The sequence below is a fragment of the Hylobates moloch genome, unplaced genomic scaffold, assembly GCF_009828535.3.
Source record: "Hylobates moloch isolate HMO894 unplaced genomic scaffold, HMol_V3 SCAFFOLD_10, whole genome shotgun sequence".
NCBI lineage: Eukaryota > Metazoa > Chordata > Mammalia > Primates > Hylobatidae > Hylobates > Hylobates moloch.
Window position 1 is genome coordinate 54,974,800 of NW_026652285.1, and position 16,218 is coordinate 54,991,017.

Here is a 16,218-nt window from a genome sequence, read left to right on the forward strand (position 1 = left end):
TCTGTTATGACATAGTTTATCAGGAGAAAAAAAAAGTAAGGCAAAAGACATTTCCAAAGAGGAACTAATAACACTATTTATACTAGCGTTCCATTCCATAACGAGCAGATCACAAAATCGGAGTAGACATTTTTTCTGGAGGCGGGGGTGGAGTTCCAAAATTTTGGACTCATGGACAGTGGTGGCAAAATCTAGATAAATACTAATGAATGGATGTGGGTGGAGAAGGATATACATGTAAATGTTTTTTTACTTAGGAAAGCAATTAGAAGGCATCCAGCTGTATCTGAGGGAATTTGCACGTACCCTGGACCCTGAGGATATGGAAAAATATCCTACCATAGTCATAGTAATCTGGCCTAAACCTGAGTCGTAAAATTCTCTCTGCCCCCAGATGTGCAGTATGAGGGCACTTCATTACTCTGCTGATGTAGTGAGAAATCGCAGAACTGCTATGGTAATGGAGAGTGCAGTGACAGAGATGGGGAGAGAAGGCTGTTTCTCTGTTATGAAACATGTTTTTATAGGTAATTCTGATGTACAGTAGGTATTAAATAGAGCAACGAAAAGATGTTTTATTTTAGATTAGTGCTAGAGTGATATTTCCCCCATGGCACTAATAATCTGGCTGCTTTCTAAAGCCTATTTCCTCTCCCAGTTTCTCATAGACTCCCAGCACTGTTTTGGCAGAAGGGTAAGCCATTGCATTGAAATTTCTGCCTTGGAAAAGGAGAAGATCAACTTTATATATTATGCATTTTATATTTAGACTAGAGGGACATGGAGCATTTTTTTCTGGTGGGGAGGAAGATATTAAATAAGTTCTGTTTTTGTAATGTAGAGATAGGAATATATGTAGGGAGTAAAAATATTTCAAGAATGGCTTTTTGTAATTGAGTGATTTTTTTTTTTTTTTAAGACAGAGTCTTGCTCTGTTGCCCCGGCTGGAGTATAGTGGCAAGATCTTGGCTCACTGCAACCTCTGCCTCCCAGGTTTAAGCAATCCTCCTTCCTCAGCCTCCCTAGTAGCTGGGATTACAGGCACGCTTCACCATCCCCAGCTAATGTTTGCATTTTTAGTAGAGACAGGGTTTCGCCATGTTGGCCAGGCTGGTCTTAAACTCCTGACCTCAGGTGATCCACCTGACTTAGCCTCCCAAAATGTTGAGATTACAGGCGTGAGCCACTGTGCCCAGCCTTGAGTGATCATTTAAGACACCCCTGTATGCATGCATGCTGGTTTGAAATCCAGGGGACACACCAGTTCAGCCTAGCCTCTCTGCTGTCTATATCACGCAGGACTCACAAACCTAGTTTAATTGTATGCTTCTTACATACTTCAAGGCTGACACAGGAACAACAATAAGAGGCCTGTTGTTGAAACCACATCGTTTTCATCACAGTGGAAAAAAAATAAGGTCATTGCAGGTTTGGAGCATGGTTAGGTTTGAGCCTGCCCACATTATTCTATTCATGTTAAAATATAAAGAGATGAGAAACATATTGAACGAGAGGACAGAAGTTAATTTATTTCTGGGCCTTCCCCTCTCTGCAATATCCTCCCACCCACTTTTAGCTGGAGGGTGAGTCTTCTCTGCCAACCCTTCTCCCCCTCCACCTTTGGGATTTTGTTTTTCTTTTTTTTTTTTCAATTTGTTAAGATGCTGAAATCTGCTTTGTGTGATTTATGAAGGAACTTGAAGCGATTAGTTTCACAGTGCATGAAAATTCCTCAGGTTCGGGGGGGATGGCCAATCTGTTACACTGTTTGCCGTGGACTGGATGGGAACTTGAGCAGCTCGGAGCCATAAGGAGATTGTGTTGAGTTATTAAACACTTGTGGTAAAGCTGCTTATTGTTAATTCCCCGATGTCCTGCTGAAGCGATAGGATAAAATCAGATCGGATTAGATCAAAGCGCCTGGGAGCCAGCCTTTGGAGCAGATTCATTTAATCAATAAAGAGACCTCCTGAGAGACAGGGAGAGAATGGGCAGTGCTGGTGGCTCAGGGATTAAGACGGGGTTGGGGGAGTTGTGGGAAAGAAACAACAGTTTATACATAGATATTTCTCCCTTTTTTTAGAGGTGCAATTCTCTTCTCAAATATTTTAGCCACCCTCACCAAAGTGTATAAACATTTCTTTAAGATTCCATGACTCCAATCCTCCATTGCTCCAAAAATGCCCTGTAAGTCAGGAAGTTAGAGAGAAAAAAACCACCAAAAAAACAACTTCTGTTCCATAAAAGGTATTTCAACAAAAGCAATTTAGGCATAAGTGATTCCCCAAGAAACATTAATCCCTTATGAGTCAATCTGCAAAATTTCCTATTGTTCTTTTGTGAGGGGAAATAATAGAGAAACACCAAAAGGCCAAAGTCTAGCTCCACCCCGCTCTTTGTATTCTCCTCACTGCCCACCTCCCAGCCCCCACCAGTAATTATAAAGCATTGTGTATTAAGAGGTATGATGTGGCTTCCTTCATCCGTGATTAACACTTACACCAATGCATATTCATTCATCTCTTAGCCCTACCAAACCCTGCTAAAATGAGGACTTGCCAGTAAGGAAGTGACACCCATTAGAAAGTTAACCACAGAAAATGAAAGAAAAAATGAAGGATAGAGCAAATTAAGGATTCGAGTCCCTCAATGGTTATTGGCCTTAATGGTGTTATAAAAATGATGTCGGCTTTTACCAGGAATAATTTATATTATGAATTAAATAAGGATATGTATCTATAAATCCATTCTATAAAACTTAATTTTCCATCTAGATATGCTGATTACTTCAGGCTCGGCCTACCTTTACCGGTTGTTAATTACTGCGGGATGGTTTAACACTATTTTCCAAATCAGCATGCATGCATAAAATGACTGCAATCCAATTTGACACATTATTAGTGATGATTATTGTCATAGATAAATTAGATTGAACAGAAAATAACCTTCATCCTTAGCATGTTTTAGCTCTCAGAATTAATGTGATTTGGTGAACACATATAAATAAAAATCTGATGAGTCCCTGCTGACTACAGGGCCTGTTGGTGCTGAAGTGTATCAATTTCATGCAGATGATGAATTCCTTAAGCATTCAGTGATAATCATGCTTGATTTGACAAGACTTTCTCATGCTATTTTAGGGCCTTAATTTTCTGTGAAGTTCTGTCAAGTGCTCATCAAGCACCCACTTATCTCCGTATCTTAACCTGGCAGCCAATCACAAGGTTGCCTAACAGTACAGCTACGGAGTGCCAGCCCATTAATATTCGGGTCACATGACTGTCCAAGGAGAGAAACCAATCAATGGCTGATTAACATTCAGGTCACATGACTCCCGAGGAGAGTAAATGAGTTACACAGTAAGACATCAAACAAATTTTCATCTTGAAAGAGTGATTGCTTTTTCTGCTGCTGTGATGTTTGTCAAATTCGCTCTAGCCTTGTCCAATTAAGCTCCATGAGCTGAATTAATAATGAAGAGATGTAAGCACCGAGCCAGCATGAGCGCTGCGATCTGTGCCACGAAATAAGAACTGCTAAAAAAAAAAAAAAAAAAAAAAAAAAATAGATCCTACAATGATTGAAAAATCATCTGGATAACTGGAATAATTGCTTTTGCAATCTTGATGCTGTTTTGTAATCTCCAGTGCAAAGTGTGAACTGGAGTATGCTGGGACATGGCACTGAGCTGGCATTGTACTTCAAAGATGAATGTGTTCTTGAGTTTAGAATGATTTTAAAGGCATTACACAAATACATGTTAATTGGATTATTGTTCGTGACCATAGTAATGAATTTCATTTGCACACTCAATTATGCTCTGGGGCTTTCTGGAGGTATGACCTTTCAAGATTTTTTAAACTGATCGGGAGCGATGGCTCATGCCTGTAATCCCAGCACTTTGGGAGGCCGAGGCAGGTGGATCACTAGGTCAGGAGATCGAGACCATCCTGGCTAACACGGTGAAACCCTGTCTCTACTAAAATAAAAAAAAAAAATTAGCCGGGTGTGGTGGTGGGCGCCTGTAGTCCCAGCTACTGGGGAGGCTGAGGCAAGAGAACGGCATGAACCCAGGAGGCGGAGCTTGCAGTGAGCTGAGATCGTACCACTGCACTCCAGCCTGGGTGGCAGACCGAGACTCCATCTCAAAAAAAAAAATTTTTTTAAAACTGTCAGAAGAGGGGAAGGAAATTATTCTTTATTCTTGTATCCTGGGTGAAGAAAAGACTGAGCTAAGTCCTCAGAGAGAATTTGAGTGTTGGTGTGGGTGTGTGGGTGTGTGGGTGTCTGCTTCTCATTTTATTAACATTCAGAGATTGATAAATTAAATTCACTGAATTATTTCAAAATGCACATGTGAACCCAATGAAAATTTTCAGAAAAAGGCAGATGCTCTCTTGCTGTTGATAGCCAGTGACAGCTTTCTTGTAGTTTCAGGGAAAGTTCTATTCAATCACAGTCAATTGCATTTCAGCACAGATGCACTACTAAATTCAGGTGACATGTTTAGAATAGAGACCCTATGACGAATAAAGCTTTCATTCTTTCCCTGAAGGGAGTGAGACTTGACTAATGGTTTATTGGAATTATCAAAGAGTGTCAAATCCCACTTATTAAGTTCCAGCATGAAATTAGCTAAATTCCCAAAGGCCTTTCTAAAACAATATAGTCAAATAAAAGGTGTTGGGTGTGCTAGAAAGAGTGTTAAAACCAGTTACTTGGAAGTGATGAGAAATAAATCTAACCATAGGCAGGAGGCAATGTTTATATATACAGTTAATAACCTTCTTAATGGGACTTCTTGGCTTGGTGATTCCCGGATGGGGAGGAAAGTGAGATGTGGAGCACAGGGTAGGCGAAGGGCCATAAGTCAATTCCCAGCACTGTTAGTCAAGGATGGAAATTGCAAAGAGAGAAGCAATGAATTTAAAAGCCCCAGCAAGCTGAGAGAGTGGAAGGAGAAGATGAACTGTACATTTAGAGGAGGAGGGAATGAAGGTGGAAGGGGAATGGTTGCGAGTCCACACTGGATCATAATAAAGTAATTAAGGTTGATTTAGTCCAGAGAACAAGTGGCTCCATCATTTTTTCAGCATTGTCTTCTCAGGGTGAGTGAGGCCTGAAGGAGAGCATATTATAGAAGTGGTTTTATTCAAAAAAGCTAAAGTTGAGACCCCAACCACTAAGACTCAAATGGCATTTCAGATTCTTGTGAAAACACAGTCCTGAGTTGGTATGAGAAGACCTGAGGTACCCAAGGTAATGTAAGTTGAATGGACATTCTTTTTCTCAATATTTTACCGCTGACTCGCTTTGCAGTGAAGTGGCAGCCTGGAGCTCTACTTACATGCAGCTCACACGCCATGGAGCCCCTTCCTACAAGCACCCCCACTTCCTGGCACTTGAGAGGCACGGAATGGAGGGTGGCTCCACGTTGTCCTCATCAGTCGGCTTTAGAAGGCCCTGAATAAAAGAGTATTCCACTTTCTGCATAACTTTACATAATTAATAGTTTTCCATGCAAACTATTGTTTGCCGTAATTGTTGTTTCAACAGCTGTTTTCATTAAATTGTAAAGCCCGCTGTGTCTAATCCTTTGAGCCCCACTATTGATAACAAGAACAGATCTGAAGCTTGCTCTGGAGGAGGGTTCCCTGCCAAGCTGGAAAACTGTCATGAAGTTACTTGAAAAATAAAGCCTACAGTGGGACTGGTTGTGTAGCTAATCCATTAGGCTTTTCAAAAGAGCCATGCTCTGTCCCCTTATGGCTAAATTGACCCAACAACCAATCAATGCCTTTATTTGCTGAGTGGCTGCCCCCGAAGGGTCTTACAGCTGGGTCCAAGTCATAATCAAAGCCTCCATCGGTACTGGGGCCCTGATGACATAAATGGCCCAACTTTCAACGCAGCTGGCCCAAGTCCAGTCACACCATTTTGAAGATACAAAGAGGCTGTGTTGCGCGGTGGAATTCATTTTCTTGTTTACTTCCTCCAGAAACAAGAGCATCATCAGCACGCTCAGTGCATCGGATCAGACCGCGGAGTTGTTGACAGAAGCTTGGCGAGGCCTGCCAGCTTTCCACATGAAACGCTGGCTTTCTTCTCATACACCCCCTACCGTTTGTGTCTCTGCCAATTGTAGCACATCAGAGCGGCCATTGAGATAATGACTGTGAAGTCTCATGATACACTTTGATGAAGTGTAACATTTTTTAAAGGATTTTTGTCTGTGCCAAAATGATCGAGGCAGCTGACTAAAAATCGCCCCATCAAAATCAGGGCTGATGAACAGCAGGCGGAGGCAGGAGTCTCCCCAGAGAAGATGGGGGATTTCGCAGCCAAAGTGTCTTTCTTTCCATGTCTGTGTGCACCACAGATTCCTTTTTAAAAAAGTTGTCTTTGTTTCAGATGAATATATGTCAGTTGCTGATGCTTCAGCCTCCAACATTTTTTAATTCTTTTTTTTTTCTATCAAACCCCAGAAGATGCAGGGACTGATTCTTTTCTGACAGGTCCTTACTAATGACTTAGAACATAATGTTATTGTTAATAACTCCATCTTGCTTGGGAAAGGCATTCCAGAGCTCATCAGTGCAATAGCAGAGGTTTTCAGTTGGAAGCTGACTCTAGATTCGTGTTCACGTAACTTTGCATTTCTCTAGTTTAGCAGGAATTGAGAGTAGGATACACAAAGTGGTTCTCAGCCAGGGAAAAACAAAACTAAGCTGGTAAAACATAGACAAAGATTCTGAGCTTCTTTGGGAGAAAAATCATGTGTTTCATTTACTGCCTGGGTCCATCACGACTACCCTTTATTGAACACCTGCTGAGTGAGGTGGGTGATAGGTGATAGTACCAGGTGATTTGGATATTCACATAGTGTCCCTCACCTGCAGGACAACTCCATTTCACAACCGGAGAAACCAAGGCCCAAATGAGGAGCCTCAGTTGGGGCAATGTTAAGTGACTTGGCCAAGCCCAAACCAAAGAGCTGGGAAGTGGGAAGGCAGGTCTGACCCATACACTTCCGTACAAGATGTGATCCCTTTCTATCTGTGGTTTGCTGTTTCCATTGTGCACCTGATATGGCTTACTAAATGGTGCTCAGTGGGAGAAAACAATTTGTGGTTGAACTGGTAAAGGCAATGAATCAAATGAATTTACAGTCTGCCACACTGACCTCTTAGCTTTCTCGAAGGAAGACATTAGCTATGTGGCATCCTTTCATACGAGTTAACAAATGTAGGCTCAGAAACCAGGTTTAAGTATGAAAGAAGCGGCAGTGAGGTTTTGGCTACCCTCTCTCCATCTGTTGTTTACCTTCTTACTCAAGGTTAAACCTTGGGACAGGTCTTACCTTGTGAGGAAGTGGGAGCTGTGAACTCTAGGACTTCACTGAATGTCATAACTAAACAGACACCTGTATTTAAGTTTATGCAGAAACCACAAGTGGAAACCACAAGGCGGTTATGAGTCAGTTGCCTTTAGAATCTTTGCTTCTATATAAGAATATGCATGCACATATATATTCTTGGGTGCAGGACTATGTATCAGAGTGGGGCAGAGGTGGTAAATTAGGGGAAGAGTGAAGGTAAAGGAAGCCAGGGGTAGCTGGCTTAATCATGATAAAAACACTTGTATTTGCATGTGCAGATGAGATTCCCTTGGGCGTCTTTTAAATGCCTTCATACTGTTCCCTAAGTACAGTCAAATAAAAGGTGACAAAAACTCAGACAACAGAACAAAAGAACCAAGCTAATTTTGTGCACACATTGCAAGCAGTAAACTGCAGAGCTTCACTACCCTCTTTCCAAAGAAAGCATATTTCAGGAGTCAAGATGGGTTCGTCCAAGTTTGCATTTAGATTTTATTTTACTAATTATTTGGATTTTAAAAAGGAACAGTGTCCCAAATCCAAGTTTTGCAGACAAGTTTAGGCAGTCAAATTTATACACCTGAGGCATCGTGAAAGAAAAAGGACAACAGCTTCTCTGGAGTTGGCAGAAATGTGACTAAGGCTCCTCATCACATAGAAGGCAGGAAGGAGCTACATAGATCCATTTGCACAGGGAAACTTGTCTAATGGACTCAGAGATTTTCTGAGACTTCTTTCAGCCTCCTTTCTATGCCAAAGTATGGGCATATGCATTTTATAATGGGAGAGCAGTCTATTGGGAGAATCCATCACAAACTCTTTATCTCATTTCAAACAGAAAGCACTAAGACTCCAAAGGCAAAGAGGCTCCTTCTTTCCTCCAGGAGCCCCTGAGTGAGGGAACCACACAAACCCATTTAACTTTAAAGAAAACTTTTACGATTTGTTTCAGCCTGTCTTCTTACCCTCACTTTGCTCATTTGTAGAATGATGGATTTATATTCTCTGAATCCCCCCCAGCACCAAAAGTTTCTGGTTTTTAAAGATTCATTAAGTATAGACTAATGCCTTTCATTTCCACTGTTTCTAAGAGGATCAGGAAACTAACTGAATCAGTCCAAGTTGACAAATAAAAAAATCTATTTGCTACTTTCCAAATATGCTGTACTTCTGAGCCTTTGCTCAAGTCTGTGTTTCTCAGAGTGCGGTCCCTGGACCCAGGCCATCAGCACCACCTGAAATGCAAATTCTCATGCTCCGTCCCAGACTTACTGAATTCCTCTCCCTCTCTCTCAGCCCAGCCACCATGTAAACAAGCCCAGCTGTCCTGCTAGAGAGGTTCTGGGGTGAGGCTGCGAGAAGAGCCTTGATTTGAAGTCTTAAGAGTGACCCTGAGCTAGAATCACCCAGTTAAGCTGCGTCTCCATTTCTGAGCCACAGAAACTGTGAGATGACAAATGTTTATTGCTCTAAGTTGCTAAATTTGGAGGTAATTTGTTATGCACCAATAGATAACTAAATACACAGGGCTTGCATGTTTTTGTATTCTCTAAAGCTCATAATGGGATGCTTTGCTCATAATAGGAGTTTATTATATGATTGCTGGAATTGAAGGAATTTTGCCTTGAGAAGTTTTCAAGAGTAATTTCTCAGTTTAAAAGGGTTGTATTCACTATAGGTTCCAGGAAAAGATGCCTGAATAAGTTACAGGAAAACAACAAAAAGGGTGGGGGTTGGAGGAACACAGAATGAAAGGAAGAAGGGAAAATGTGGTAAGTTTGAGGGAAACTGTATATTAGGCTTCTCCACTATTAGTTTTCCTGCAGTTTCTCCAACTTATGAAATAAGGGAGTGTTTTGTTTTTTTGTTTTTTGTTTTTTTTTTTTGAGACAAAGTCTTGCTTTATCACCCAGGCTAGAGTGCGGTGGTGTGATCATAACTTAATGCAGCCTGGAACTTTTGGGCTTAAGCAATCTTCCCACCTCAGCCTTCTGCCTCAGTCTCCCGAATAGCTGGAACTACAGGCGTGTGCCACCAAGCCCATAATTTTTGTAGAGACAGGGGTCTTGCTTTGTTGCCCAGGCTGGTCTCAAAATCCTGGCCTCAAGCAATCTTCACGCCTTGGCCTCCCAAAATGTTGGGATTACAGGTGTGAGCCACCACACCTGGCAAGAGACTTTTTATGTTACCATTTTAAGAGGAAGGAGGCCCAACTACCCAAATATCTGCAGTGCAATAGAGGAAGTCCAGAAGTTCCAAACTGCCAGCCAGAGTCCACCATTTGAAGATAAAGTGTGACACTCAAGAGGCTGAGCCTGGATTTAGCTGAGGCAAGTATCCGAATGACCATCCCTCACTTCCAGTCTTTCCTGCCCCTACATTCATACCTTTCTTTTAAATTTTGACCAATAAAAATTGTGTATATTTGGCCAGGCGTGGTGGCTCACGCCTGTAATCCCAGCACTGTGGGAGGCTGAGGCGGGCAAATCGCTTGAGGTCAGGAGTTTGAAACCAGCCTGGCCCACATGGTGAAACCCCGTCTCTACTAAAAATACAAAACAGTTAGCCGGACATAGTGGCACGTGCTTGTAATCCCAGCTACTTGGGAGGCTGAGTCAGGAGAACTGCTTGAACCCAGGAGGTGGAGGCTGCAGTGAGCCGAGATTGTGCCACTGAACTCCAGCCTGGGCGACAGAGTGAGACTCTGTCTCAAAAAAAAAAAAAAAAAATTGTGTATATTTATACAATTTGTGTAATGGTGTACAACATCATGTTTTGAAATATGTATGCACTGTGGAGTCATGTTTCTCTTTTTCTCAACATCCTAACAGTCACATTTTCTGCTCGTCAGCTCCAGACATTGCCGTGAATAATGTGGAAGGTAAAACAACACATTCTCTGGATTTGTGAGTAGCTGGAAGTTGGCCTTCCTTATTTTATGCATGTGCCCCTCTTGCCTAGCTCAGTGTCACCTCAAGTTTCTTTCTTTTTTTTTTCTTTTTAACTTTGAGACGGAGTCTCGCTCTGTCGCCCAGGCTGGAGTGCAGTGACGTGATCTCGGCTCACTGCAACCTCTGTCTCCCAGGTTCAAGTGATTCTCCTGCCTCAGCCTCCAGAGTAGCTGGGATTACAGGCACCTGCCATCATGCTTGGCTACTTTTTTGTATTTTTGTAGAAATAGGGTTTCACCATGTTGGCCAGGCTGGTCTTGAACTCCTGACCTCAGGTGATCCACCCACCTTGGCCTCCCAAAATGCTGGGATTACAGGCGTGAGCCACCGTGCCCAGCCTCACCTCAAGTTTCTTTCCCTTTCTTGTCTAAATGAGGGCTGAGCATTCCTGGAAGGAAAGAGGGGTGTTGAAGACAGGTGAGCAGCCCTTCTGCTGGTATAGCCAGAAAGCTGGTCCATACAGTGTTTGGTGTGGTACTTATTCTGCCCTTCAGGACAATGCTTTCTTGGTACTTCTGAAAGCTGCTGCTGGCTCCTGCAACCACACACACACACACACACACACACACACACACACGTAATGCACTCCTCTGAAAACCTCCAATCTCAGACAGAATGCAGCCAGCTGAAACTAGCAGTGGAACATCCTTCTCTAGATACCTCAGGACATAATGGAGACTGACTTTCTGGGAGATTGCTTGGCTGGCTGGAGAATGAAGACTTTAATTTCAAACCATCTTGTTTGCAGTTTCCTTGAGAAAAAAATCTTGGTTTGGACGACACCCAGTATAATATGATTTATTTGGTGTAAGTGCAAGAATTTTTCTCTTTATTTTAATTTTCTCATTTCCTGAACATAGGGCCTTTTTTTGAGATTTTTTTCTTTCCACTGTTGTTGTCATATTTGGTTTCATTTTTAAGAGCAAAAAAAATTATTTAGGAGTAAGGCTTAATTAAGTTTTATAGGGATATTAATTTGGCAATTACTTGTGTTACTTAACTAAAGAAAAGCCAGATAAAACTATATAGCTATGACTTCAAGGCACAGCACTTCAGAATAAGTGTCAGGCAAAATTGTTTCTTGTTATGATCTGGGGAGTGGCCTATGAAAGCTGTTTTGAGTTTGGAGGAATTTTGAAGTTGTTGCTTTGTGGAAATTATGATGTTTCTGGAGAGATCCTCCAGGTTCCACATTCTGCAATTTCTTTTCTTTTCTTTTTTTTTTTTTGAGATGGAGTTTTGCTCTTGTCACCCAGGCTGGAGTGCAGTGGTGCAATTTCGGCTCACTACAACCTCCACCTCCTGGGTTCAAGCAATTCTCATGCCTCAGCCTCCCAAATAGCTGGGATTACAGGCATGCGCCACCATGCCTGGCTAATTTTTTGTATTTTTACTACAGACGGGGTTTCACCATATTGGCCAGGCTGGTCTCAAACTCCTGACCTCAGGTGATCCGCCCGCCTTGGCCCGCAAAGTGCTGGGATTACAGGCGTGAGCCGCTGTGCCTGGCCACATCCTGAAATTTCTTACTTGTCCCTTTCTCCACATGCCTGCCTCACCCTTCCCAGGAAATATTCTTTTCTGAGGTATGTTGGGTAGAAATGGTCGTCTCCTGCCCCCAAGTCTGGGGCTGGCCCCAACGAGAGGGGCATGACTTTTCTGACTCTGAGATGATGAATGTTCCATGGCTACCAGTGCACAAAGTTCAGCTGGGTGAGTGAGTTGATGAAGTTGATGCTCACACATGGCCAGTTTCTCTCACTTGAGTTTTCAGTGGATCTGAGTCATGATGTATCTCCATGGATGTGAGTTAGGATCAATGATTATCGCTCTGCAAAACTCTCTCCCTCCTTACAGGCTTACCAAAGACTACATTTTTTTTTTTTGAGATGGAGTCTCGCTGTCACCCAGGCTGGAGTGCAGTGGTGCGATCTCGGCTCACTGCAGGCTCCGCCCCCGGGGTTCACGCCATTCTCCTGCCTCAGCCTCCTGAGTAGCTGGGACTACAGGCGCCCGCCACCTCGCCCGGCTAATTTTTTGTATTTTTAGTACAGACGGGGTTTCACCGTGTTAGCCAGGATGGTCTCGATCTCCTGACCTCGTGATCTGCCCGCCTTGGCCTCCCAAAGTGCTGGGATTACAGGCGTGAGCCACCGCACCTGGCCCAGCCAAAGACTACATTTTGAGGGAAGGAGTAAAAACTCATGTTGACTTTTGGTCCAAGTAGTGATTGCTAAGCATATGTGCCAGATATGAGAAACAATATCTTGATGACTCTCTCACTCTGGCACCCATGTCTCCATTGACTGAGTAATCCAAGCCCGGACCTCAACCCATACCCTAATCAGTGCTGCTGCTCCATGGGCTCATTCTATAGCTCCCCAGATAGCTTGTTGTAACCTAATCTTGTCCTGCAGTTTCCAAACTTCTCTATGACCCAACCTTGATCCATTTGGTCTTGGAAATGCTGGGATGGGTTCTGCTCTTCTCCATCCCAGACTTTTCTTTCTTTTTTTTTTTTTTTGAGATGGAGTCTTGCTCTGTTGCTCATGTTGGAGTGCAGCAGTGGTGCGATCTCGGCTTATTGCAACCTCCGCCTCCCAGGTTCAAGCAATTCTCCTGACTCAGCTTCTGGAGTAGCCGAAGTGCATGCAAACCATACCCAGCTAATTTGTGTATTTTTAGTAGAGATGGGGTTTCACCATGTTGGTCAGGCTGGTCTCGAACTCCTGACCTCACATGATCCACCGGCCTCAGCCTCCCAAAGTGCTGGGATTACAGGCATGAGTCACCATGCCTGGCCCCATTCCAGACTTCTTCCAGCTGAGGAAGATGCTGAGCCCAGGCACAGGCCAAAAAATGGTGGAGCTCAGTGACAGCATTGAAGGAGCATTCAGGCCTCCTCCCTCTGTTTATCCTTTTGTCAACGTGGATGATGTTTGCCAGGGTAGAAAAGCCACACATTCTTGGTATAATTGATGGGGCACTGTCAAGCAATGGTATAAGTGGTTTATTTTGAAGGAGGTTATTACTGGCCACAAAACTTCAAGTCAGCTGTTTGCTGGGAACCCTCGTGAAGGAAGCCCCTGTTTTGGTGTCCACCCTCAAAAGCATCTCACAGAGGGCTTACTGTACTTTTGCACCCAGCCACATTTAATCCATTTATAAAACCCCTTTGTCTGAGATGCCTTACCAGAGGAAATTAATGAAGGATATTGCAGACAGCTTTTAAGAATGTCTTTTCTATAGCACTGTGTAGTTCTGAGAGCAAAGCAGGTTTTTTTCCCCCACATTGTTATGACTTGATGTGGAATGTTTCCAGCCAGTTATGATAAGAAAGGGCTGGACTTTTTACTCTTGTGGAAACCACAGCAGAAGAAAGCCATTATATTATCTATTCACTTACTCTCCTGTAAATATAAATGCATTTAAGAAATGGGTCCTCGTTAGGGGAGGTGAGGTGGCAGCACTTAAAAGTCAGGCAATGAAAAATGGAAAGTTTGCCTGGGCATGGTGGCTCATGCCTGTAATCCCAGCACTTTGGGAGGCTGAGGCAGGTGGATCACCTGAGGTCGGGAGTTTGAGACTAGCCTGACCAACATGGAGAAACCCCGTCTCTACTAAAAATACAAAATTAGCCGGGTGTAGTGGCACATGGCTGTAATTCCAGCTACTCGGGAGACTGAGGCGGAAGAACCACTTGAACCCAGGAAGTGGAGGTTGCCGTGAGCCAAGATAGTGCCATTGTACTCCAGCCTGGGCAACAAGAGTGAAACTCAGTCTCAAAAAAAAAAAAAAAAAAGAAAAAAAAAATGGAAAGTTCAAGATCACAGTGGTTAGCATGTGGACAGCAGAAGATAAACATATGCCTCAAAGGAGGAAGACATATTTAATAAACCTATCCCCATATGAAAGGTCCTTGGTCTTTTGGTTTTTGTTGTGTTCATTTCACAGCAGATCAGTGAGCATGTCCTTACTGCCTGGCCCTAGTTCAAGTCCTGGTGTTAGTGCTTTAGCTTTGAAGTCAGATGACCTGGGGTCAAGTCTGTGCCTTGCCACTGGTTGGCTGTGTGGCCTTGGGCAAGCTATTTGCTCAACTTTCTGTTTCTGCAGCTATACAAAGTGAATAAGACTGAAACTTTCCCTTCATAAGGCTGTTGAAGGCCAGGCGTGGTGGCTCATGCCTATAATCCCAGTAGTTTAGGGGACCGAGGTGGGAGGATCGCTTGAGGCCAGGAGTTTGAGTTCAGCCTGGCAAACATAGCAAGACCCCATTTCTACAAAAAAATTAAAAATTAGCTGGGTATGGTGGCATGTGCCTGCCTGTAGTCCCACCTACTCAGGAGGCTGAAGTGGGAGGATCTCTGATGCTCAGTAGTTTGGGGCGATAGTGAACCATGATCCACTGCACTCCAGCTTGCATGACAGAGTGAGGTCCTGTCTCCAAAACAAGGAAAAAAGGCTCTTCTAGAGGACTAAATGAGGTAAAGGAAACATGTAACTGGGGTATAATGGGCATGCAGCCCTGGGAAGCTCTTGCCATCAGAGCACCAAGCACCACCCCTTAAAACAGAAATATTTGAGCCAGGCACAGTGGCTCACACCCGTAATCCCAGCACTTTGGGAGACCGAGGCAGGTGGATCACCTGAGGTCGGGAGTTGCAGACCAGTCTGACCAAAGTGGAGAACCGTCTCTACTAAAAATACTAGCGGGGGGTGGTGGCTCATGCCTGTAATCTCAGCTACTCGGGAGGCTGAGGCTGGGAATTGCTTGAACCCAGGAGGCAGAGGTTGTGGTGAGCTGAGATTGCGCCATTGCACTCTAGCCTGGGCAACAAGAGCGAAACTCCATCTCAAAAAAAAAAAAAAGGGAGAGAAATATTCAAATGTTCAAATGAGAAGGGCAGGTTTTTTTTTTTTTTTTTTTTTTTTGCTTGTTTGTTTCTTTGCCAAAGTTGCCGCATTTTATCATTTAAATTTATAGGCAAATTATTTAGAAAATAAAGAGAATACATTTGGAAGAAGAGAAGCAGTATCTCATTAAAGCATAGGTGGCCAGCGTAGCAAATGGAGATCATAGAGGCAATGCTTGTTGCTCACCAAGCAGAGAGACGTAAGATCTGGTTATCAGACACAATCTGCACTCTGAGAGCTGTTCTCTGTGGTCAGCTAGAGACAGCTCAGGGTCCCCCCTCAATCCATAGGTGCAACAGTGCTTTCTCCACCACCACTGATTTTCTTTCCCTTGTTCTGATTTTGTGATCATTGGTCAACTTCTGATTAATTTAACGCATCTTTCCCAATACTTTTGCCTGAAACCTCCTTCAGCCACTGTCCTTTCTCCCTAATCAACTCTTATTCATCCTTCAAGATGTCCTCTTTGCTGGGCGCAGTGGCTCACACCTGTAATCCTGGCACTTTGGGAAACTGAAACAAGGGTATCACTTGAGTCCAGGAGTTCGAGACTAGCCTGGGCAACATGGCAAGACCTTGTTTCTACAAAAAATTTTAAAAAAAAATTTTGCTAGGTGTGGTGGTATGTACCTGTGGTCCCAGCTACTCAGGAGGCTGAGGCAAGAGGATCATTTGAGCCCAGGAGGTCGAGGCTTGCAGTGAGCCATGACTGCACCACTGCACTCTAGCCTGGGTGACAGAGTAAGACTCTGTCTCAAAAAGAAAAAACAAACAAACGAAAAAAGATGTCCTCTTTTAAAAAGATTCATTTGTCTGCTATTTTCTTAACTCTTTTTTTTTTTTTTTTTGAGACAGAGTCTGGCTCTGTTGCCCAGGCTGGAGTGCATTGGTGCGATCTCGACTCGCTGCAACCTCTGCCTCCTGGGTTCAAGTGATTCTCCTGCCTCAGCCTCCTGAGTAGCTGGGATTACAGGT

At 43.4% G+C, this 16,218-nt stretch overlaps 1 protein-coding gene across 1 annotated transcript in view; it reads left to right on the top strand.

Annotated features, from left to right (window-relative positions):
* Window positions 1–5,891: 5,891 nt before the first annotated feature.
* The window catches only part of LOC116475416 (spermatogenesis-associated protein 31D3-like), a 90,530-nt gene continuing 80,203 nt past the window's right edge, over window positions 5,892–16,218 (top strand). Inside the window, 1 exon segment of the mRNA XM_058445909.1 lies at window positions 5,892–6,141. Within this exon segment, the coding sequence (XP_058301892.1) occupies window positions 5,892–6,141 (250 nt within the window).